General features: G+C 38.8%; 1 protein-coding gene across 16 annotated transcripts in view; it reads right to left on the bottom strand.

The window, feature by feature from the left end:
* The window catches only part of BNC2 (basonuclin zinc finger protein 2), a 445,041-nt gene that overhangs the window by 19,878 nt on the left and 399,144 nt on the right, over window positions 1-26,019 (bottom strand). For all 16 annotated transcript variants that reach the window (XR_010588655.1, XM_065549486.1, XM_065549492.1 and 13 more), the window contains one exon: window positions 11,702-13,668. Coding sequence is in view for 15 of the 16 variants with exons in the window: in XM_065549486.1 (XP_065405558.1) it covers window positions 11,702-13,668 (1,967 nt within the window). In the remaining variant the exon portion in view is untranslated. The remainder of the gene's footprint in view (window positions 1-11,701; window positions 13,669-26,019) is intronic.

The raw sequence follows: 26,019 nt of genomic DNA, 5'->3' as shown, positions 1-26,019 counted from the left end.
TACGGCCCCTAATGTGGCAGGCAAACAAAATTGACAGTCTCATCTTGTCAACAAGGGGTGATTCTCCTGAGAAGCCATTTAACTTTGCAGAGGAAGCAATGTATTAATGTGCCTGTCCCAGGAATGTTAATCATCTTCAAGCTCCCCATAACTTTGACATGAACGAAATCACCAAATTTGTTTACTAAATGAATCGTAATATGCTAATAAGAGAGCATGACATATATGGTAAAGCCAAACAGATGGTTTGTTTACTCCACTTTGCAACTTTATAAATGTTGTAACTCTGAAGATGTTAGTGAGAATTATTGGTTTGTTGGCAGAGGCAAACATGCCTTTTGCATACTTAATCCAGAGCTAGAGTCAAAAAACAATTTGTCATCACTGTGGAATGCATAAAAAATGTTAATGTTCAGATGGTATTTTGGAAGGCAGGATGGCTGACTATGTGAGTGGATGCTCAGGTTAAATATGGAATTGATATCTGACTCCAATGTTTTCTCCCCATACCATGTTTTAGTAAAATCTGACAGGTTTGGGATTCTTGAAAGGCCCAATAACTCAGTACATACCTGTTGAGGTGTTAGTGAGACGATCCTTACGGAAGGAACAGAATTACACTTTCACAACAGCTGTGTGTGCTCAGAAGCATCAAGGTCATGTCGCACTCTTAATATATTACTATTGTTGCCCATTAAAGATCAAAAGATATTACAAATGAAAAGCATAACCACTGGAGTATTTGCCAGAGTTACTCAGAAATGATATAAGTTCATTGTAACACTTCAACCTCACACTTTATTTGCCAGCTGCCTGGAAGCAGAGTCTAATTACAAAATAGCCAGCACTCTTGTCTAATATCTGGAAGTGAAGAAAGTTTACAATAAAAAGATTTATCTCACAAAACGTTTCCAAAATGAGCTAACTAATTATAAAAATGTTACACAGACAGAATTTAACCTCATTTGGAGCATAAGCTTTCAACATGAGTTGTGGGTGCTCAGCACTAGTTAGAATCAGGCCATTTGTCCTATAGGGACTGCTACTAAAATCTACCTCAGCCTTAAGGTGAAATTCATCCCAATGCAGAGCATGCCCCACAAGGTCCTATACACCACATACCCACTTACCATGTTTTACGTGGTGCTTAGGGTTTTGTGCTGGCCCTCTGCGCAGAATTTCACCCTTAAAGAATACAGATTTCCTGTAGGAATTTGTTGTTCAAATGATACAGGAATTGACGTTTATTTTTAAAATCATATCTTTGGAAATATTATATGATCCAAGGTTCATAATTAGTCATTTTTTCTTTACCACAGCAGGCAAAATTCAATGGGTTTGAAGGAATTTGTGCAAACAGTCTCTTCTGCTTGACATCTCCCCCATGAATTCCACTTTGAATTTCAGGTTTGAGTGAATGCAAAATCTCATAGTGAAACTCAGTCTTTCCTGAAACCAAAATATATACATTTGTCAAGATGTTGGTGCAAAGCAACACATTAGATCAGATTTACTTGGAAGGTTCACAAGCCTTTCAGTGATTTTATTCTGTTGTTCTTTTATTCTATTATCTTCAGTGCAGAGCCAATCCTCATGCGCTATTCACCCTGCTTTGGTTATCTAAAAATGCTGGATTTATTTATATAGAACCAGAAGAGATATATAACAAAATACTATGTGGGATTTCAACAGGGCTTTCCTATTAGTAATTTTACATTACTGAATAAAGTACAACTTTCAGGTCAACTGATAGCTGATTATCCTAAACAATCATACCAACTCTCTCCACTCAAACCCCAACTCCTCAGCAATGCCAATCCTCTGAGACTGTTCCATACATACCATTGTCAGTGGTTATTAAATTCTCAACTTTTTACCAAGCCACGGGAGACCATGCAAAGAGATCTAAGGGAAGTATGAGTTCAGTTTGCTGTCCAAGGATTATTTTGGAGCAAGACACATTAGCAGCCATCCCAGCCTGGCGCTTATATCTCATTTGAAACATCTACTCATTCCTGACCAACAAAGAAAATTTCAATAAAGTACTTTTACTGGTTTAACAGCAGTGAGCTCTTGGGATTGTCAAAGTGCTCAGTCTTCTCCGAGGAGAGAAGGAATCAGCAGCTCAAATATAATTAACCTTCCATTCCCAATGCAAACTGCCACGCATAGGAGCTCTGCAGTCTATTAGTGAAGTTATAACGGCCAACAGGCAGAGGCAAAATTGGTCAAAAAGTTGGCTGCTGCTGTCATATTTTTAGAATTATGATTAATGACACTAATAATGTGGATGATTACTGATATGTGTATCTCCTGCAGTTTATCATATTGCACTGGCTGCCTACGTCCACAATAAACATGATGCTATCATTTACCTCTTTATTGAAGGCAATCCTTCTCTTGAAGGAGCACATTCTAATTACTTTGTAATGTTTTATGTCTTAAACATTTTGCAGCTCTGGACCTTGCCAACTGCTTCATGTCTGCCATTGATTAATTACAGAATGTTTAATCAAAATTTAGAACCTAATGCAGTCGTTTATGAGCATGCTGCAGTGCCAAGGTAGTTAGGCTCCTGTCCCAAGTTTGGAGAGTGGTGGGTTCAAAATGAAATCCCAGAAATGTTCCAGGTGCCAAAGAGGTTTTTTTTTACCTTAGATGTTTTGAGTGTGCCAGTCCTACCACTGTTGACAAATGGAAGGTTATCTACCTAGCTGGTAGGATTTTTTGTTTGTTTGTTCTGATTGCCTTTTTTTTAAATGCCTTGATTTTTCCCTTTATGCCTTTGTTGGTGGAGTGGCCTCCCAGCTCCACTGCAAGCTTTCCTTGCGGCAAGAGCCCTTGCAAATGCCAGTCAAGAGAGCGTAGTTTTGAAGTGGTTAAACAAGTGAAAAATAATTTGCAGGGACAAATACATAAGTTTTTTTTTAATGTGGATTTTTATGGTACTGTCATACAACCATTCACCGTTGAAGTTAAGTGTTTTTTTAATACCATTACTGAACTGCTGAAATGGATGCTAATATAGCTTGGAGTGCTAATGTCAAGTCCTGGTAATAAAAAAGACAGACTGCTGAATGAAATAATTTCAAGTAAAAAATAGAACAAAAGTGCTCTCGCTCTCGCTTTCCACTTTTATTGAATTGGGACTGACTGAGCCAATTGCTTTAGAAGTCTGTAAAACACAATTACTAGTGAGCTGACTGACCCAGCAGTGCCCCCTCTGTGACAGAAGGACTAAAAAGGCTGCAGAATTAGTGCTGCTCCCATATCTGGCTATCAGACCTGAGAGACTTACTATTGAGGATCTACTGTCCTCTATGGCAGCACCTGCATCAGCTACTGAGATGCATCTGCTTCTGAGATCAAGGGCCCATCTTACCTTGTCACGGTAGACCTGATTTCTCTCCCTCTTCATTGTATTTTTAATACAACGTATATACACTGTATATCTATCAATACAACTATAGACATATAGTTTTTTGTTTTTACATGTTATGTGCCAGATACAAAGGCAATAGTTAAGATTTATGGGCAGCAAAATTAACTGTCTTCTATTTGTATTTTCAACCGTAAACAGACAACGTTTAATTGTTTTTTATTTTGGCATAGCAAAGAAAATGCGAGAGAGAGAGAAATGTACTGAATTGAAAGTGGGCAAAAATTTTTCTTTATTACTAAAGTAAGTAATAAAGTTTGTAAAATACTTAGTCAAGATCACTAATGCTTTAAAAGTACCAGCTTTTTACCAGGAATTTACAATTTGTGTTTTAGGTCATACAGTTTGGCATGGGGATGGAATTTAGGATTTTGTTTGTTGCTGGATGAAAACAAAATGACATTAAAAAAATAATCATTTCCTCAACCCAGTTCCACCTCTTATCTCTCTCCCCCTCCATCCCAAATGTTTTATATACATATACACCAAAGTCCTTTTTTATTCATAGCGTACATTTTTGGCAAACACAAAACTCTTTCATTTCTCTTCCATGTCCATTTATATGAAGCTTGTAGGTGCCTTATGGCAAAAATGTTAAATTATTTCTTAGGCAGTATCTTTAAGGAATGCTTTTTAGGGCAAGCTTAAATATGAAATGAGCTCTTAATTAAAAAAAAAAAACTTTCTTAGCACAAGGCAAAGTGCTCATGTAAAAGATGATGCCGGGAATTAGGAGGCACAAGTTAAAGCTCTAGGATTTCATTAGAGGACATACTGGATTCAGAACTTACGGCAACTAATACACAGAGATCATGATTAAAATGTCAACATACACACCGTTACCGTTGCCACACAATGGTATCTGTGATACCACAACATTACCTGGCATCCATAGATCCTGGTGTGGTCACTATTGTGTAAAGGTTGACTTTTAATTGTTGCTACTGTATGTGAACATACATTTGGTGGTCTCCAGACTAGTTTCCAATGGACATTGGGGACCCATGTCACAAATACTCCACATAATTTGGCACAGTAGGCAATCTTTATTGAAGAGAAGCTCAGGATTGAAAAAGATGTAGGTCAGGATTAAGGATTAAGATATTTTTTTTTTTGGCAACTTGCATTTACGCTGCATATTCTTCCCTTGACAGAGTCATACATGTAATTTTCTTAGACAATTATGAGAGTTAAACATGTAGAGCAGAGCAGGACAGGGCCAGCTCTAGACCAAATGGTGCCCCAGGTGAGGAATGTCTTCGACGCCCCCTCCATTTGTTAAACATTTGAATACCTTATCTTTTATTGCATTTGTAGCCCATATCATGACTTCGATGCATGAATGCATACATGATTTCTCCCTGTCATAGAAGACAATACATTTCCCTTTTATGGCTAACAACAAAAACAGCACCCCAAGTCCAGCGCCCCCCCAAGCCTGGCACCTCAGGCAGTCACCTGGATCGCCTGTCCCTAAATCCGGCCCTGCATCAGGGGAAAATATTCCTCCATACATGCCATGTTCCAGTCAGTGCTTTTACTGACTTAATTATGTTTACCACCTTTCTTAATGCTTGTGGGTCAGTGAATATTTAGATAGACTTTGCAGGTCACTGAAAAGTCCTGGATTTACTTTTGCCGGTTGACACAACAATATAAAATCCTGTGTTATGTGGGGCAAGTTTAGAAGATGTAAGCTTTACCTTCATTTTCAAACTACTACAACACCAATAAAATGATGACAATAGATGTCGATACAATTCATGACAGGGTGAAAAAGAGAAAGAACTTCCTCCACAACACACCTGATCCTGCAACCCTTACTCAAGTAAGCAGCCTGGTGTTACATTAGGGCTTCTCATGTGAGTAAGACTGGGCTTGCATGCTTTTATCCCCCCCTTCTTTCACTTCATCCTCTACAATAAAAATGAGCTGCTACACAGTAGCTGGTAGATCACTCATATAAAAGTTAATTCACTCTGTCCTTCATTCTGTCTTCCTTACTCGGACTGATTATATCATACTCTGCATATAGTCCCACTGACATCAGTGGAACTACCCACAGAAAAAGTTACTACTCAACATAAAGGTCACAGAAATCATTTCTTTACAACCCAGGCTCTCTTGTGAAAGAAAGACTTGTTGACAAGCACATTTTAGTGACTTCCTAAGGAAACCTACTGGTTCATAGAATTGTACAGTATATCCACATATTCTTTTTAAAACTACAAAATTCCTGTACCAACAGCAAAAGTTTAAACATGTTCAGATTTGAAAGATAATATAGCAAAAACCTGTTTTGATTGTCTGGTGACATACAGTTAATCAAATAGATGTCTTAAAATGTTCTCTTCTTGTTATTAGTGAAGGGAAACAAGCTATATCTGACAGCTAATGACATTAGGGGAAATATATTAATAGTCACCATAAACTAGTGTTGAGTACCTTCTTGGAGCTATCTGCTCCTCAAATCGCGTGCATTTCTTGAAAAGCAGTTTCTAAAAAGTTTTCTGTCTAAGTTTCCAAACATAGCGGGATGATGAAAAAATGGATGCTTTTGTGTTGAGGAGGTGATAACAGGAGGCAGGTAGCATGTTTTTCACATCTTCACCTCTGTTGATAATGTATGCAGTGGCTCATCAGAGGTATCTGATGTTAATTTATTCAAGCACACCTGTACAGGGCTGGAAGTCAGGTAAGCAGATGAGCAAAAAGTAGATGTCTCTGCTTTTTCAATACAGCTACCCAGAGGCCTATATGCACACAAATTTAGTTCTGGAGATGTCAGCAGGTTTTAATAAACCAAATACAGATGTCTTACTCCATACAAATCAAGGAGTTTACATGTTTAAATCTGGACTGATTTAACTAGCAATCAAATGGCAGGATCACACTTGGCACCAATAGTTGCCTCATATTTATTTATAAGTAACCCTAAGCAAATATTATTTTGTTTTAAAATTTATTCATGGGCTGAATCACCTTTCCCACCTTGCAGAACACACACACATGCTCACTTTCTGAGAAAATTTAAAGACAAACCTGAACAATTAATATTCTTACTTTAGTCAAAGAAAGGCAAAAAGGGAAAGTTTCATCTTTGTAACTCTAAACAGGTATGCAGGAAATACATTTATTTTCCATATAATTAGGGCATGGAAAATGGGGCAACATGTCCTTATTAACACAGCATTCCAACCTAGTCCTAAGTAATGGAGATTTTTAAATTGATAGTACCAATATAAAATAGATTTTAACTTATTAAAATGCAACAGAGCTGATAAGTAGTAGAACAGGTGTTTCTTTTCACTGAAATACTGACATTAGTTTACCATTAAGACCTGGTCAGAAATGGCACCTCCGATTTCACAGGTATTGAATCTGAACCCAAGCCTTCTTTAGCTCTACGCTCCTAGGTGAGGGATGGGAGCTGAGTTAACTCAACTACAATATCTTTTCTCTTCACTCTCTCCCACCCCATCTGCCTACCTTCTCACTTCCTCTCCAGCTGATTACTAACAAATGACTCCCCCTGCTCCACCCAAGAAACTTTGGAATGTCCCTGTCTTCACTGAGCTGGAAAATACCCTCGTTCTATCTGCCTGCCCTCACCTTGGCCTGGTCTATGGCACAAAAGAGCTTATTGAGTTGCTGGCTCCAGAGTACTGGCTCTGAGGAGCAGCCCACCCATTCCAGCTTACTTTGTGAGGCAGGGGCAGTACCCAGTTTAAGCAAGACCAAGAGAGAGGCTGGGGGTGGAAAAGCAGGGCCAGGAGGGACTTACTCTGTGAAGACCCCATCACTAGGGTGACCAGATAGCAAGTGTGAAAAATTGGGATGGGGTGGGGGAATAATAGATGCCTATATAAGAAAAAGCCCCAAATATCGGGACTATCCTTATAAAATCAGGACATTTGGTCACCTTACCCATCACAAACCTTTCCTTCGTCACAGGCCAGCCCTCCTCCTCCTCTGCTGGCTATTCACTCCAGGATGATTCCCTTTACAGAAACAACAGTCTCAACTAAAACTTCTCCCTTTCTTCCACCCAGATGCACAAACTGTACCCGGGCCCACATTCAAGCCTATTTTTCAGGCAGCTGTCCAGCATATCCTCCTCCCATTTCTCCATCTTCTTGACCACTTTCCTGGAAAGAGATGTTTTCCTGTCCCCAGGCAGACCTCTACTCTTGCTCCTGTCTGACACCACCACTTTGGGCATGATTTCTCTTATCTTTCACTCTTTGTTGCTTTCCTGCAAGAAGGCATACCTTATAAGGCTCCACAAGTAGAAGAACTGAAGTGTCAAAAATGCCTGAGCTGGTGAGAGCAGAAACAGTAAATGATTCTGAGAACAATGGGACTGAAAAGAAAGAATGAACAAAAGAAAGATAGAAAGAATGAATGCACTGTTCCCTTTGGGAAAGAGATCAAAGTTAAAGATATAGATAGGGAAGCTTGTAGATTTCATAAACACTTCTAGTAAGGGGTGTGAAAGGTGATGAATAGAAAATTAGCTAAAAAAAGAATCCAGACACTGTGGGGCTTAAATCATAAAAAGCAACTTCTTATGAATTTTAGAAGGGATAACAGAACCCTGTGGAGACTTCTAATAATAACTATAGGGTTTTTGTCCCTTCTTTTGTCTGCAATATCTTGAAAAATTAGGGGATGCATGTGTGGGGTAGATTCCATGTCAGTCTATCCCTCTCAGTCTTCTGTTCGCCTTCATCTGATTTTAGAAAATATGGATAGCCATACTGTGTCAGACCCAGTAATTTTAATATAGTACATCCCTGCATGTAAATACATCTCAGGAGATATCCAAAACTTTCAGATAAAAGGGTATTTGAATGGTAGGGAAGCTGACCAACTGCCTTAGGTAACTAAGGTTGCACTCTGGACCTCCATCCCTTGAAGGTCAGTTTTAAAAGGGCCATACTCTGGGTCACTAACCGGAGCATCAGGGGAGTTTTCTGGGCACATACTAAGCCTGGGGAACATAACCAAGTTTAGATTAACCAGAGTTGGGTTGTACACGGTTATACATTGTACCAGATGCCATTGTAAGAAAAAAAAAAGATCAAACAAAACGATTTATCACCTTATTAAACTCAACCATCTTCACGGCTTGTTTTATTTTTAAAAAAATTTATAGAAAAAATTTAAATAAGGAAACCTCACTAAATCCTGCAAGCCACATCGTGATGGGAAGGGTCCCAAAGTTTTTAGAAGGTGGCATTAGAAATGCCTTTTTAATTTGTAAGGACAGCAAAGAACTTTTGGATTCATCTGGATAGTCAAAAATATTCAGTAATTCAATAATCAAAATGTGAAGACTTATTGCTACATACACCTGCCCAAATAACTGTCACATCAGAACATGACAAGTATGTCCAGGCTCAGTTGCTATGCACATTAGTTGGATATTTCTTGTTTCTGGTACAGCAATTCAAAGTGAAATGGTTATAATTAGGTTTTAAAATTAATAGTCCATTAAGGTGACTGGAAGAAGTTCTCACTTCTCAATGTTATTGCTTTCGTTATTTGGCAGCAAAGCCAATAAGACACCATAGATTAGTTTACACCTTTGAGGCTCTGTCTGAAACCCAAAAGGCTAGAAACTTAATGATCTAGGCTTTTTTCCCTTTAAATAAAAAAGATTATTTAAAAATCAGCAAAAAATCCTTGGGTAGGCTACGTGGCTTGGAGAAAATAAGACTCTCCCTTCAACTCAATCCTGAATAAAACAATTTTTTTTGAAGATTAAATAAAAAGAATGTCTGATTTATTCTCATACCCCCTCCTTTTGCACACACTTTCTTTTCTGTGCACTTCTAGACTTCCTAGTCCTGGACAAGACCAGACATGGCATTGCTGAAATACAGTGAACAATAAAGATGGTTTCTTATGATATTTCCTGACCAAATGTTTGCAAGAATTATCAGAAATCTTGTGAGAGTTCCTGGTTTCTGTAAGATTTTTCCAGACAAATTCTGCAGACCCAAAAGTTTTGGTGAGTCTCAAAAAGCATCAGACTTGAAGGCCATCCAAATTGTACGTAGCCTTTAAACCTTTTCAAGTACACTATCACTACCTGAAATCCTCAGAACCTGTGGATTTCTGTTGTCCCAAGTTATCAGGAAGACTCTCACATAACTGAAACATATTTTGAACACTATTTGTGAGGTGAAATTGGAAAGATGTTCCCATGCCTAGTACAACCCAAACTCATATGTAAATAATAATTTTATCTTTAAGAAAGCAGTCTGCATTTTAAGTTTATGAATCATATATTTCACTTTTATGGCTTGCTTTCAATAAGCTAAATCAAAGTATCCTATATAGTTCATGAAATACTTTCAAACTGTGCCCTGTCTTTAAATGTTCAGTTCTCATAAATACTTTACACATGTCATCATGATGGTCTTTTTCTCCTAATATATGTTCACTGAACTAACTTCTTTATTATTAGCATAATCTATCAAGTTAACTGTTTCCTGATGAAATTTAACATTCCAAATAACATTCCAAATCCTAAACTAGCCACTTCTCTTTTTGCACACTGAATACAAAACGGGTTTACTTAGCACATGACTGACATTTTATAACTCACTTGAGAAAACACATAGACTGAGCCACATTCTGCACTAACAAATCCTCTGCAATCCCATCAACTTTAAGGACACAATGTGTGGTATAAGTCAGCACAGGATTTCACTTACTGAGGCCCTGATCCTGCTGGACCCTTATGTCCAGCTCCACTGAGGCAAACAGGTCTCCACAAGGGTGGATCGACTGGCAAGACAGTGGCCTTAATTTAGTTTTAGGTGTTTGATTTTAATTGATCTCATCTCACTGGTGAAACAAATTTTCTAGTTTAGTCTACTCTATTTACTGTTTTTTCTAATTTGTGTTCACATTTTCTATTTAGTGGATCTCAGAACTGACATGCTGAAGCTAGACTCTCCAGAAAAAGTGAGATTTGGCTTCCTAACCTTCTTCACACTAAATTGCTTTTATTTTATATTATACCCTGTATCCAGTTGCAAACCCCAGCAATTTCCACGGAACAAGATACAGGAAATGTGTGTGAAATGTTTAGCTGAGTTCAATTTCCTTCCTCTCTCTCTCTCTCTCTCTGCTGAATTTTTACTCCCTAATGAAAAATATTAAACAAACAAACAAACAAGCTCAAGTAATGAATCACTCTCACCATCACAACACGAACCCAATGCTGTGAACCTATAAGGGATATTTCATTGTGTAACAATATATTCATCATCATGAATAAGAGCTTGTTTTCCCACGTATGGAATAACTGTGTTATCCTACCACAGACCACCTTGACCAATTCCATTTATATTACAATTTTCTTTAGGAATTAAAAAAAATATTTTAAAAAAGGCCAAAGAGGTTTAGGACCAGCTGCTTCTGTTTAAGCCCAACTGTTTCAGTACTGATGCAGCATAACTACAGTGTGACGTCATCTGAAGGCCCAGCAGAACATACCCTTAAAAATAAGTAGGGGTCTAGTCTCCCCTTTCTGCATGTACATTACCGCATCAGAGTGAATGGGAGTTACTCACAGTCAGAGAAGAAAATAAAGCTGGACGGAATGGTTATATTAGGGGAAAAAAATACAGGTTTCCCCATGGAAAGAGAGAACCATTTCGCTAATGTTAACATTTAATTTTGTTTCTTATAATTGTTTATAAGGCAGAATGAATATCCATTAATGATTCCTATTCATTTGTACTTAAGCCTACAGAGATGGGGATTATTCTTGTATCCTATTGCTATGGTTCTTTCCCTCCATCCATTTCTGTTTCTATGTATCGATGTGTATGTGTGAAGATATTTCTGTTGTATATAATTATTATATATTTAATAGAAGCTTTCCTTGATTGGAAAGCTGTAGGGAGAAAAAGCTGAATGTATAAAAGCTGCAGCTTATATACAAAAGTGTATATACAACACACACACACACACACACACACACACACACACACACACACACACACACACAGAAAGAATGACATTATCTAGCCGATCACATAAGACAATGACATAGTATATACTATTCTGAATGTCAAACAATGAAAACCTAAAGTGATAACACCCCCTCAATGCCAAGGGGGCATGACTGTCACTAGTCATTACTGTGTGTCTCCTCTCTATTTCTTCATCTACCTAAAACTGGATTTTCTTATGTAATTTGACACACTTAATAATGTAGAAAATCAATTAATATTTACTGACCTGTCTCTGCTTCTCCGTGACGGGAAGGCAGCGTTACAGCCAGCCACTGTGCAGACATGCATCTCTTTTAAATGAACATTCCTGTAGTGAAGCTTCACACTATAGGAGCTTTTGAAACTCTTCTTGCAGACATAGCAGATCTTGGGATCTGGGCTGGAACACAGGTCCCCTTCTGGGGAGAACTTTTGAGGACTGTTGTAATTGAATGTTGAAGTGAAACTTTCGTGAAGGGCAGCCATACTGGCACTGCCCCCATTATACAGTCCATATTGGCTCATGTAAAACATATCATAGGTAGGGTCTGTAAACTCTTCCTTCACCTTAATTACATCCCGGTGAGAAGATTCATTGTGATTTTCATCTGGCATCTCACTGTTCATCATAGACTGTTCATTAGATTCATGGATGCGTTCATCACCTTCCATGGATTCCTCGCACAATTTTGGCTCTGAGGTTTCTGACTCGTTTTCATAGTCTCTCTCATGCTCTTGGTCTTCTGAGGTCATGCTGTCCGCCCTTCTTATCTCTGTCCTGGAAATGCATCTGATTCTACCATTTTTAGAAAAGTCTTTCACAGACAATCCTGGGCTCATTTCCTCCTGCGAATGGCAGTGATTGTCATGACCAATATCATTAGCCATCATGCTGTTGTCATTAGCCTCATCATCTTCATCGTCAAACTCATCAGCAGTATCAATAACTTCCTTTTCTATTTTAACTGGCATGCTTGACTTCCTTGGTTTCTTCTTAGGGGCAAGGTCAGCATTAGGCTCATGGGTAGGCATCACCATCGCAGGTAACGATGACTCTGAAGGAAGAGGAGGATGCTGTTCCACTGAACCACCTGTTGGTATGATGGGACTGGTGGGTAATGAGGTTGGAGGGCTCACCATCTCTCCAGGAGTAAGTAAACTTCTGTAAAAAGGAGGAACAGGTTGGACAGTCTTTAAAGCTGGAAACACCAGCTGGCTAGAAAGAGGGTTCTGTAGTACAGGGTCTAGCGGGGGAGTAGTAAAACCCATTGGAGGCCGACCAGGGCTTGTTAAGGTAAGACTGGATTTTGTACTTGCTATGACAGGGGTGGCAGCTCCTGATGTAGCACGGATTAGATCTTTGTCTCGGTTGTTCCTTAGCATAGGCATGTGAAGGCGGGGGTTAGGGTTAGCACTGTGACGATTGCGACTTCTAAGAGAGCTGAAGACCATGTTGCAGCCTTCAATCGTGCACCGGTGTTTGATTTTAAGATGAACTGCATTGTAGTGGATTTTGAGAGTACCTTTGTCATAGAAAGTTTTACCACATGCATTGCAGAACACTCTCCCTTTTCTTGATGCTGATCCCATTCTTCTGATTCTGTGAATCCTGAATGAGCTTTTTGTGTGCTCAGTTTTGGACAAATCACTGATGGGTGTAGATGTTTGAACGGGAGACACACAGGCTGGCTCAGTTTTGGGTTCTACATTTGTGATGCTGGTCAAAGCATTCCTGCTGGATGTCTGCTCATTCTTGAAAGGAGTGGGGGAAACTTCAGATTCACTGCTTTCATTATATTCATTTTGGGTAGAAAGGCTTGGCTCACGCAGCCTCAGAGCCGGCTGTTCCAGCAGGAGGCCATTTGGAGGCAGCCCCAGCAATGGAGCAGAGACGGGATTTATGTACTGGAATGGAAGCAGAAACGCAAGGCTGTTAGGGATGTTTTCAAAGTGATGAATGCTGGAAGGGTTGCTGTTCTCCAGGTGAGCAAGGAGACTTGGGCTCCTAGTGCGATTATTGCTTTCAATAAAAGTCCTTATATCTGAATCTGTCTTTGAAGATGGCACAGCCACTGCCTGCCCTTCCTTTTCTTGAATTGCCATCAGCTCCACGATGGATTTGGTTTCTCCAAATCTCAGAAACTGCTGAAGGGTAATAATCTCTTCTTCCCTGGACATGATGGCCCAGCGGTCCAGCACCTTGCCTGCAGCATCCTAGAGGCCATATCAAAGAAACAACAAAGACAAACACAAAGAAAAAAAACTTATTGATTCTGCATAATTATTGAATTCGATAGAAGGTGCTCTGCTGCCTGTACATGAAACACTAAGCTCAGAAAACAACATGCAAACAGTGTTAATAGAAGTCCATCCACAAAGCAAACTTTTCTGCCATGCAAATGTAGTAATTAGAGTCACAGTTAGAGAAACAGATTGAGTTTAATAATGTCAAAGCAAACAAAATGTAGACTACTGGGGCTCTGTGATCTAAAATGCCTTCAATACTGCTATTATAACAATTTGATCTATGTACTATGCAACGGTTTTGCATACATTAGTTTAAGACGTGAATTCTTGCTGTGCAGCCCACTGTAAATACAGAAAACTGTACCCTAATCCTTACAAAATGGTGACACTATAGGAAAGAATGAAATAAATGCATTTGATAGAATTACCTCTTAAATGTAAGTAGACATAAGACTGAATTCAATTAGGAGCAATCTTGTAAAATGCATCTCAAGGAGTTTGAACCAAGACAACTAAAAAGTAGCATAAAAATATTAACAACCTACATTTTTCCACAAGAGCAATATATAAAATTGCATTTATTGCCAATGCACATCAAAAGGCTGAAACTGGGGGGAGGAAAGGAAACACTGCTTTTGAGTGTTACTGAACTTTACTGGCAATTGATTGCAAACTTCTAACCTGGATTTGATTTACACTTAAAATATAACTTTTTTACAGTCTTCTTATAAATGACAGTTACAAATATTTAAAAAATAAACATTTGATGGATGTGGATAACATAAATGTATAAAAATGTTGTCTCTTAACATTGCCTTCTGATAGCAAGGGAAAAGTCCAGAGAGAATACACATCAGTAATCAGTAGACTATCTGTTGTTAAATATACATTAAAAAGCATTTCACACTTTCATTTTTGCTAGTAAGTATGAGATTTGCCTGAAGGTAGAACTTAAAAATTCTGCACTGTAATGTCAGGCAATCCATTCCAGCATGTATTGATAAAAATGTATTAAAATACTTATATAATGAATACATTTTATCAACATCTCCCCCATTGGGCTAATGCTGGACATGTCACCACCTCTGTAGCTACCAACAAACCCTGTCCCGTGACCATCAAGCAGAGATGCTCCAGTGTCTACTGCATAGAACTGCCAGATACCTCTGCATGGAACTCCTGAGTGCTGTCTTTATTTATTTTTTTTTTTTTTAACTTGGATCCCAGATTTAGAGCCCTGTCTAAACATTTAGGAGTACCCTATGCAGCAAAAATCATCAGAAGTGGTTTGAGTAGAAAAACAGTGTATTTATATGAAAATAATTTTCCACATTACAGTAATGATTCTAGGTTTTTTCATGTTAATTTTATAGCACTGTAAATCACAATTTTCTCAAATGATGAAACATACACGTAAAACTCCAGCTAGGACTAGTTTTGCTTATTTTAGCTCCGATTTATCTCAAATCATAGGATGCAAAGCTAATGAAATGAGTTAATGTCACTTACGTTGCAATATCTTAGATGTGGCTATAGAGCCACTAACAAGGTTCATAGTACCAGGTATGAATGATATTCACACAATCCAATCTAACAGAAATGTAATTAATCCATGATAGAACTATAACGATGGGGAAAACCTTAAATTGGCCTTAATCCTGCAAGTTGATCCATGTAGGCAGATCACTGCCAGTGGAACCTTCATCAATGGGGATCTGTGCAGACTAAGGGCCCTCCTTGTGAAGAGCTGCTTGCAAGATAAGGCTATAATTTGTTGGTTTGGTTCAATAAGCAACCAAAGCTTTGAATACTTTTCCTAACATAGTAAGGGCTTCTTTAACTCCTATAGCCTTATAATTCCACCTGTCCTGCTGGAAGGGAATGCCTGTTTTACAGGAACTCAGTGTGATTCAACGCAATTTATCCAAAAGGGTAGGAAGTCCTTGGGACTGAGATTACACTTTCCTTCCTTCCAAATTCCAAACTGGTTATTTTTTGATTATTTTCCCTGCATATGTTTCAAAAGGTTCCTTATTTCTCTATTCAATTCCACCACAACCTCTACCAGGCCTGCCCTTCCATGCCATAATGATTCTACATTTGTAAATACCAGTATCTCACCTGGACCCTAAAATGGCCTCACAGTTCAAATTTTGAGCCCTCCCCTCCCCACTTCCCCAACAGCTTTTACCTGAGTCAGAGTTTAAATAGAGGGGAAAGATCTCAACTCATATTGTTTGGAGGCAGGATCTGAGAGTTCCTGAGCCCAGATTTCCAGAGAGAGTCTGGAACTGTCTGAATGCTGCCAACTGTGGGTGTTTGTAATGCACTATTGATAGCAATACATCCAGAGGCTTGTGTAGTAGGAAATGTCTATTTTATAAATGTGGATAGATACATAAATAAAGAAATGAGATTTGGATTGTGCCGTTTGCATCCGAACAAGCCATGAGACTGGAAAACAACGGGCTTCTCTGTTGTGGAGCCCATAGAAACCAGGAGACTTGGTGGAATTGAGTTTTATGGCACACGTTCTAGTATTTTGTCCCGCCGGGGCTGAAATGTCCCACGTGATGGGGCTTCCACCACTTCCCTTTGGAGGTAATTCTGCAATTTAATACATATCCTCTCTAAAAGAAGTTTTCCTAACACTTTGCCTAAATTGTCCCTCTCTCAATGCTAAAATGTAACACTTATGTATACTCTTACAGTATCTGTTATAGGATTTTCTAGAGTTGTGGGGAGGACAATGAAACATTGGAGGCCAGATCCTCAGGCTCGGCTACAGTGCCAATGAGCTCTTAAACAAGCAGTTGAGGATTTGATTGGCATTGGGTTATCCTCAACTGGCACAAAGACAACAGCCCAATGGAATCAGACAGTTGGCTTAAAGCGACAGTAGCCTACTCCCATCAGCCATATTGAGTGATAGTTCAGCACAGCTAAAGATTCAATTACTAATTCCCTAAACCACCCCGTGCTTCAATCATTAACATCTTTAGGGCCAATCCTACAAACTGTACAAGGACTAGGTTGCCAATCACAGCTCCCACTGATTGTGGTTCACCGTTCCAGGCCAATGGGGGCTACGGGAAGCAGCGTGGGCCGAGGGATGTGCTGGCTGCTGCTTCCTGCAGCCCCCATTGGCCTGGAACAGTGACCTGTGGCCAGTGGGAGCTGCGATTGGCTGAACCTGTGGACGCTGCAGGTAAATAAACCGTCCCAGCCCGCCAGCAGATTTCCCTGATGGGGCACGTGCCAAAAGTTGCCGATCCCCATTGTAGTTAATCATGCAAACGTCTGACAGCTTTACTTTTAGAGAGAAAAGGTTGATGAGATAACATGTTTTACTGGACCAACTTCTATTGGTGAAAGAGACAAGGTCTGTGTAGCTCGAAAGCTTGTCTCTCTCAGTTGGTCCAATAAAAGATATTACCTTACCTACCTTGTCTCTCTAAAAACCTGGGACCAACATGGCTACAACAACACTGCAAACTGTTTTGCTTTTGTCAGATTTTGAGCAAATCTTTATTTTTTTTCCATGTTGTGAATGTTACGTTACTTATTGAAGGTCTCATTCATGTGAAGTAAAGAATATTAAAAATGCATGCTATTGACTTCAAGACACTATAGGTTGGATTCATGAATAACAGGTAGATTTTTTTTTATTTTATTTTTTTTAAGAAACAGCAGTTTATATTCACAAGTTGTCTATTGTTAATTTTTAGCCAGAAATACAATTTTTCTAACAATATAGAAAAGTGGTTTCGGGTCACTATATTTCATAGAAACTATAGCATCTATGTACACTGCATAACGCATAGTTCAATATTTACATAGTGATGGTTTCTATAAATCACTGTAAGTATGTATTAAAATTCAGAACTAGATAAAGAGCAAATAGGAATGTCATTTTTTGATAAAACTTGAAAATTAAAAAAAAATCTAACCATTATCCCTTTGAATTAAGCTATAACTAGCTAGGGATCTCTTTGTATACCTTAATACTTGATTAGAGGTTCAAGTCCTTTCTTACATGTAATCGATTTCTTGTTTCTTACAATCTCTCATACTAAATTTTCTCCCCAAAGCCATTAAATCATATCCACATTTAAATTTTTCATGACAAAAGGCTCCAATTTATATTACTTTTTTTCAGCTCAGTACCGATTAAGCCAAGCCTCCTGTGACAATATGTACAAGTCAGTCAGTCAGTGTAAAGATACCAATGTATGCTTTTACTCTAAGCAAGCCAGTAGACAAGCATGCTTAACTTGTACAGCAATACAATGGATGCTCTTGCTTCCCTGGTCATACTGCCTGATTTTATATATTGGTGGCTCTCTTCCGATTTCAGAAAGAGAGAATTCTTCAAGCCTCTAAACCATATAAAATTAACCTCTAAGGGTAGAAGACCTATAACCTTAAATCTTCCTCTCTCCAGGTCTAAAGACACACTCAATTTTCTCTCTATCTATATTATTAGTATAGACATAGATACACATATACACACACTATATTAGGTCTGTGAAGCAGTGTCACGGTTAATCATCCTGAACTTGTCTCCTGATTTTTACTGACCTGTAGGTTAGGACGATATGTGTCAGGATGCATCTTGCCCTAACTTCTGGGTCACATCAGAACAAGTGATGGGTTTAGGATGATTATCTCAGATGATACAAATAGGTTAGAGTAGTAGACAAACACAAAGATCACTCTAATTTTTATGAGTTTAATTGGAGAGGGCTGGAAAGGGGGAGATTTGGTTTCATGGCGCTCTTTGAACTTCACAGCTTGTAAGTTTTTGAGTCAGCCTGAAAGCCTCTCAACTTAAAAGTTGCCTATTTAAAAAGTGAGGGTGGCCTCTATGCAACATATATGCCTTTTCAACCTAGAACTTCTGTTTTAAAATCAAGTTGCTTTAAACTCTTGTGAAAAGACTCCTATGATCTCCATTACGCTGTGCTAATTTTATATAGAAAGACACACACATACACACACACTTTTGCAGGCCTATTTTTAGCTCTCTAATTTACTTCTTGGCATAGCTAAGAGAGGGTGTGTTCGTGCTCATGCATATGCCTGTATGCACACTGAGAAATGATTACACAGGAGTTGAGATTAATAAAAAGGTTAACATAAAAAAATGAAAACACCTTTTTAGAAAAAAGTGCAGATTCTGGGAAGCACTCAGGGAATATTTTCGAGCACTGTTGTGATAATTTCTGAGAAGCACTTGAAATTATGAGGAAAAACAACTTGGCAAGATTATTTATTTTAGCAAGGTTGCAGCTGCACCTTAAATACACATTTCTTGGTACAGACTGACCAAGCATCCGGAATGCAATGATTAAAAAATATATTGCATGGAGATATACACATTTGATTCCTTAGCTCAGGAACAAATCAAGGTTTACTGTGCAATTATTTTTCCTCCATAAGCTTTTCTTAGAGACCTGTAGGTTTTCTAGCTGATCTTGGGGAAATATGTTGAAAGTATGGCTGTAACAACTGAAAAGCAGACTGAAATGCACTCAATCATACTATAATTGCACAGGATGGTTTTAATTAGGGTGCAGACAGAATATCAACATTTGTTTCTGATAAAGAAAGCCTTACATAATTTCCATGATTTGAGTTTGTTGTTTTTGTTTGGCTGAGTTTCTCAGGAGCATCTCCTTACTTCCAAATGAAATTTCAAGCTGTTACACTGGGGGAAGTTCATATCCCATCTCTTTCTGGGAAAAAAGTGACCACAACACAGAGGTGCATCAGCGCATATCTATATACATAGGAAAAGCCAAAATGCACCAGATCATGCTCCTTTTCAGATCAGCGGCAAAGCTCCCACTGATTTCAATGGGCACAGGCTCTGGCATTATGTCTAGTTTTTCATGGAAATATTTATCCACATACTTATTTTCCTGCTGGGCATTCTTTACATGCCATATCGACCCAAGCTCTGCTTTGTTTTTGCAAACATCAGAGAGAGGTATATACAACAGCTTGTTGTGATCATACATAAGCAGATGATGCCAAATTCAACATTCCCAACTTACAAAAAGCCATGACTTAAAAGACTTTCCCATCCCTAACCCCACATACCTTCCCCATCCCTCTCTATTCCCCAATCAAAATGTATGATAAATGCTATGGTTGTGAGAATGAGGGGTCCTTTCCTTATGTCTACTGCTGCAGCAGAAACCAACACGACACAGCACTACAGAGTTTTCAGTCAATAATGGAAATCTTTAGCTTTTGGCTTAACTGCTACATCTACTGTAGTAAAAAAACCAAAAGAGATAGATCTTTCCCCTTACTTCTTAGAACTGGATTTATTTGCTTTCACCTAAAGATATAGGATGCATATCAGGTTTTTTGCTTATGACAGCTAATAGAAAAAAGAAAGGCTTTTCCCGTACATCAAAGTATAAACGTGAAGGACACTTTCAAGTATGTACCTAACTGCAGAAAATAAGAGGTATGCATAGCTTCTGTTTTGTATTTATTCTTGTTACCAGTACAAACTCAGTTCCTTCTCAAATAGTTCACTCCAACCCTCATATTAAGGTTCCATGTTAATAACTGTCTTGCAACTTTCATCCAAGTGGACCCCAAAGAGCTTTACAGACTTTTACTAATTGATATTACAGATTACAGTCCAAATTTTGCTCCAGTGTGAATCTTGACTTCATTTGACAGCAAATGGGATATAATTTAGCACTGCAGCATTACAAAGAGCAGAACGTGTCTCCATATATGTAGGAGGAACATCACAGAAATGCCACCAGGACTGGGATGGAACAGAGCAGCTGTCTAACTGTGCACAACAGCACTTCACAACAGAGAAAGTGAAGAATACCATGTCCAACTGAAATTGCAACCGGAATTTAAGTAGGTGGAATGTAATAACCACAGTTGAAATCTGGCCAGGACATTGGAGTTAACCACCCACACTCTTGCTAAAAGGCTTATGGGATCTTTACTGACCAAAAGTATTCAGATCCTCTGTTTTCCATCTCATCCTAAAGACAGCACCTCCAGCAGCACTGTCCCCCACTATCAATCGGCTGGAGCATTGGTTCAGTACTACTACAGAGGGAACAGTATCACCTACTAGATCACTAATTGTCAGCACTTCTTTAGGATCTGGATTTTCTCTAGAGGGCTTCCATTGCTCTCTCTCCGATATAAATCCTCTTTATTCCTAAAATCCCATCAACCTTAAATCTCCACAATAATTAATCTCTTTACAACATTCTGAATACTTGGCCCTGTAAGATTGTGGTATAATGAGGTGAAGTATGTTGGAACAAATTATATAAAGATGCACAGAGTCAAAAGAATGTGTTTCTTGATTAAATGAAGCTTTGGCAGAGGCAAGAAAGTTGGAATATACATCACAACAACAATCAGAAGTTGGGCAATGTACATCCATGTGAATTAAAGACGTTCTGGAAAAGTTCTAGTTCACCGAGGGAGTTATTCCAAAACACAAAATGGCCATACCCTCTCAGAGACTGAGTGCTGTCGGTTTCTATTGCTGGAGTAGGCCAATACATTGTAAAGCAGTCCTAATCAGTTTGACGCAGCATCATGTGAAATCCACCCATCTTCTCCATTGCAAATTATCCCAGCTGTATTTGAGTAACATGCATAGATACTATTTTTGGGTAGAGGGTGTACATGCCCAAACATAAAGATTACTTCCACAGACCAAGAGTCTCCATTACAAAATTCTGCCACATAGTACATGTAGAATATCCAGTCTGCAGGAAGTTAAGAATATATATATTTGGGAGGGTGTGCAGAAGATAAATTTGCCCCATGCTTTTTCAGTTGGGTGGGAGCTTTCTGGCAGATATTTATGAGCAGCACCCCGCTAGAATCCAAATAAAAATTATTTACAAACAAAAAGAAATCTCTCAAAGAGAGGAGGAAACCCTATTATATCAGTCATAAAAGAAATGTTAATTTGGACCTCTACCCATCTCCCCCTAAAAAAGTATTGATCTTTGCAACTTAAGTAATGTTATTAGGATGCGAGGGCTCTGGTTTTAAATGCTTCTTGTGATTTTTAAAACATATTGTTTGACTTTTGATAAAATATTCACTTTGTTATGCAATCCTCTTGATTGTGGACCCAATAAGAATGTATAATTCATAAGAGATGATCACTTTTCTCTTAGTAACAGTGTGTGTAGCATTTTTATTTTAAAAGATATGATAAATCACTGTGGGGTTACAACATATTTAATTACTGCAGCTCCAGATTCATTTAATCATAGCTGCTCCATCTAGCATCTTTATAGTTAAGGGCCTCTCAAGTTTTTCCACAGTGACCCCCCTGTCCATATTCAGAGGCTTAGAATTTAGCTGGAGAAGAGAAATTCTGATTTGAAGCCAGAACCTGAATCTCTTTATACTGTTTTACACTGGTGTAACTCCACTAACTTCAGTGGAATTAGACTTGATTTACACTGTGCAAGTGGGAGAAGAATTAGGCCCAAAGCATAAAATTGACAAATCTGACACAACCATGGTGATGGTGTCGCTACTGCCCCATTATACTAATCTTTCTCCATAAATAAATATTGAGATGCTAATTTTAAAAAGATCCAAGTGGTCATCTTTCAGCAGCTGCCATTAACATGATTTCATTATTTAACATTTGTGTTGTGGTAGTAGTCCCTATAGGTCACAACCAGGTGAGTCTCATTGTGCTAGGCACTGTACAAAAGTTATTTAACAAATGAACATTTACTCTCTTACGATCAATACAGGCTGATATTTTCAAAGCTGTCTAAGAAGTGATTCCCAAATTACTATTAAAATTCATGGAAGTTGGGTATCCAAATCTCTGAGGGCTTGTCTGTACTTAAAACGCTGCAGCAGCACAGCTGTAGTGCTTCAGTAAAGTTGCTACCTATGTTGGTGGGAGGGACTTATCTCATCCGTGTAGCTACTCATCTCCCTGAGAGGCAGTAGCTAGGACAATGGGAGAATTCTCCCATCAACCTAGTGCTGTCTACACCGGCAGTTAGGTCGGATTTACTGCGCTGCTCAGGGGTGTGGGTTTTCCACATCCCTGAGCGATGTAGTTATACCAACCTCATTTCCTTGTGTAGACCAGGCCTTTGACAGCTTTGAAAAACAAAGCCTTGGATTCTAAATGTAAAGAAACCTGGTGATATCTCAGCTTCTCTATAGCTCTGTGGTTATGGAAAATTCATTTACAAGAGTTTCTTGTCCCCTAAGCAGCTCCACAACTAAGTGGGTTCTAAGTGATTGAGGGCGGGGCGGGAGGAAGGGTGGAGGGGGCGGAGTGTGTTGTTCTTAAGCACAGGGCAAACCTGGTTCCTCAGGGAGGTAGGGCCATTCTGCAGGAAGCACATGCAGCCTTCTGGAAAGACAGATACAGCTGGATAGGGCCTCTCAAAGAGAAACACCATGGAGAGGGCAAATAAAGTGCAGAATTTCAGTTATAACTACATTTCCTGGGTTTCTGCAGTTTAAGCCAGACCTTTAGGGACACTTTAAAAAAAAGAAAAAGAAAATGTGGGTTAAGCTTGCAAAACCTGTGTAATTTGGTACAAAAAGGTAACTGTGCATGTAAAATATCCAGTTGCACCCAAACCATGTGTAACAGTGTGTGCCGAGTCAGGTGCTGGCTCAGTACCCTATCAGTTGAATCCCCACCAATATGGGTTAACTGTGACCTAACTGAAAGATCAATTAACAAGTGGGGCTACAGCTAAGACGCTAACTAGAGGAGGAAGCCACCCCTGTAGTTAGGAGCAAATAAATTGAGAGGAAGGAAGCTCTGGAAGTGGGGAGCTGAGAGGCTGAACGATGGCAGAGATAGGCAGGACTGGCTGCTGCTACTACTACCAGTATCGCTCCCTTCCCTAAAAGCAAATGGAAAAGTTGGCTATGGAATGTAAATGTATGTAAATAGCACTACAGGATGTGGACTGCTGGAGCAAAATAATAAAGTGTGGCAATGGTGATGGAGACCTCAAGAGGCCTGAAAGGACTTTCAAGACCACCCATTACATGATGGCAGTTTTCAGAAGCACTTACCAATTTTGAATAAATGACTGTATATTTTGGTGGTTGTTTAAGAAAATTTGGCCCATAGTGTTAATGTTATCATGTAATCAATGTAATCATTAGAATTTTCATAGTTTGGGAGGCAGTGCTACCTAATACACTGATAACTGGACTGGGAGTTACAATTCCAGGCTTCTATTTCCAAGCTCTGTGTGCCTTTGGCAAGTCATTTAAACTTGTATATGCTTCAGTTTTGCCATTCATAAAAGAGGAATAATGGACAGGATATTGGGAGAATTTGCAAATGTTTGTAGAGAGCTCTGAAGATGTATTATTATATTTACAGCATATATAGCTCCAACAGTTGCCTAAGTACTGTTCAGCCAAGATCTCTGCTACGATACAAAGCATGTGTAGATGAATCATCATGTCCTATATCCTATAGTCAGTGACTGTTTTCACTGTGTTGCACATTAGATATAAAGCAAGATACCCAACGTTCAGGTCAGAGTAGATTATCATAACTGTCCTCTTTGGCCTTAAATCTATGAACCATTTAGTCAATGTTATTTGGAAAAAATAAGAAACAAAGGACCAAGTCCTGATGATCTCATAGGCAAAGCTCTCATTGAAGTCAGTGGGAGATTTGCCAGGATAGGAACAGAAGAAGGAATTTAGTATTTCATCCAAAGACAGTAACACTGGAGTAAAAAGTACTGATAAGTGTAAGTAGACTTCATAAAATGCTCAGGTCTCTGATTCAACACAAAGTTGTGACTCAATAAAGAAATTTAGTTGTGCTCTACGCTGGGTATACCAATGGTAGAAGAACAGGAAGACTGATTTCTGTCTTTAGTATTCATTAGGGAAACATGCATTATTACTTGCAATATTTACAAAATGATCTTAAGAGGCCTCTTTCTTTTGTCTCTTTACATTAAAAAAAATCATGCCAGGAAAATCAAGTTAACTGTAGATGCACGTGTGATGCAGAAGGAAGACGGCAGGGTGCACATATGATGCTAAAAAGGCAAAGGTTGGTAGAATATAAACATTCAAATCCATAAAGTGTGCAGCAAGTTATCTATCTGTACACATTATAGGCACTGAAATGCAGAAGAAAGTGGGAAAAATATATTGCGGTGTGCAAGGTAATAATAACTGTGCCTGCATGCCTTAATACCCTCTTGTCCCAGCAGTCCTGACTTTCTAGGCAGCCCACTTCTCCACATTAACAGTAGTCATTTGGAGAGCAGCAAACGTGCCATTAGAAGCACTTTTACAAGTGTATATTCATCCACCAATTAGCTTAATGTGGCCGCTTTCTGCATATTTTCTATCCAGGCTTGCACAAATCTTATTAATATTTCCCCCTAGCGCTTTGACAGATTACCTTGTCATTATGCATCCTGGAGCCTTTTAAACAATATGGGTAAACTACTGTTTGCGAGGTTAATGACAATTATCCCCTAATTACTGCATAAGTCACTCAGTCCACTTTATCTCATAGGCAGGGTTCTGCTCTGTGTATCTGCCATTGTGTCACCGTAAATGAATCTTGTATAGCCATGTTTATCTGTCGTTGCCTTGTAAATTACATTGACAGAAGAATGAACAAATTACTGTGTGTCATCACTTAAATACAGCTTCTGATAAAAAAAAAAACACCCACAAGCACAGACTTGAATTTCAGCCTGATCACAATTAGTAAAAACATATTTAATGTTCTAAGTGATATATTTCAGAGATGATGGGTCAGGATTTAGTAGAGAAGCCCTGAGGTGATGGGGGTAGGGTTGCGAGAATAGGAGAAACACAAAAACGGATGGTAACAGTAATGCTCTTATCATCTGATTGCTTTCCCTGTTATTTTAACAGACAACATGACTACCTGGTAGTATTTTCCAAACGTTCTCTCGCCCGGATCAGAAGGGATGTGCCTAATGTCACAATTTCAGTGGTTTTCACCCTCCACCCTCTGCTGTTTTCAGCAATACAAATGGAACACAAGGGCCCAACATATACAGGGCCAGAATTAGTATAAATAAAACCACAGGCTACACTAATTTAATGGATGAAATGGATTAGTAACTTAGATCCAATGTCTGCCCTGATCAGTCCCACTGATTCCAATGGGATTGCTGAGGGTGTAAGTCTAGGCAGAAGCTGGCGGACGGTGTTCAAGGCAATTTTTTTTTTTTTAAATATCATTAACGAAATTATCTTAGCACCTGTGCTGTATTACACAGTGTCTGTGCTTTGGGT

This window comes from Chrysemys picta, chromosome 6, assembly GCF_011386835.1.
Source record: "Chrysemys picta bellii isolate R12L10 chromosome 6, ASM1138683v2, whole genome shotgun sequence".
Classification (NCBI taxonomy): Eukaryota; Metazoa; Chordata; order Testudines; family Emydidae; genus Chrysemys; species Chrysemys picta.
The sequence above is the reverse complement of the archived record's forward strand: the minus strand, read 5'-3'. Positions and strand labels throughout refer to the sequence as shown.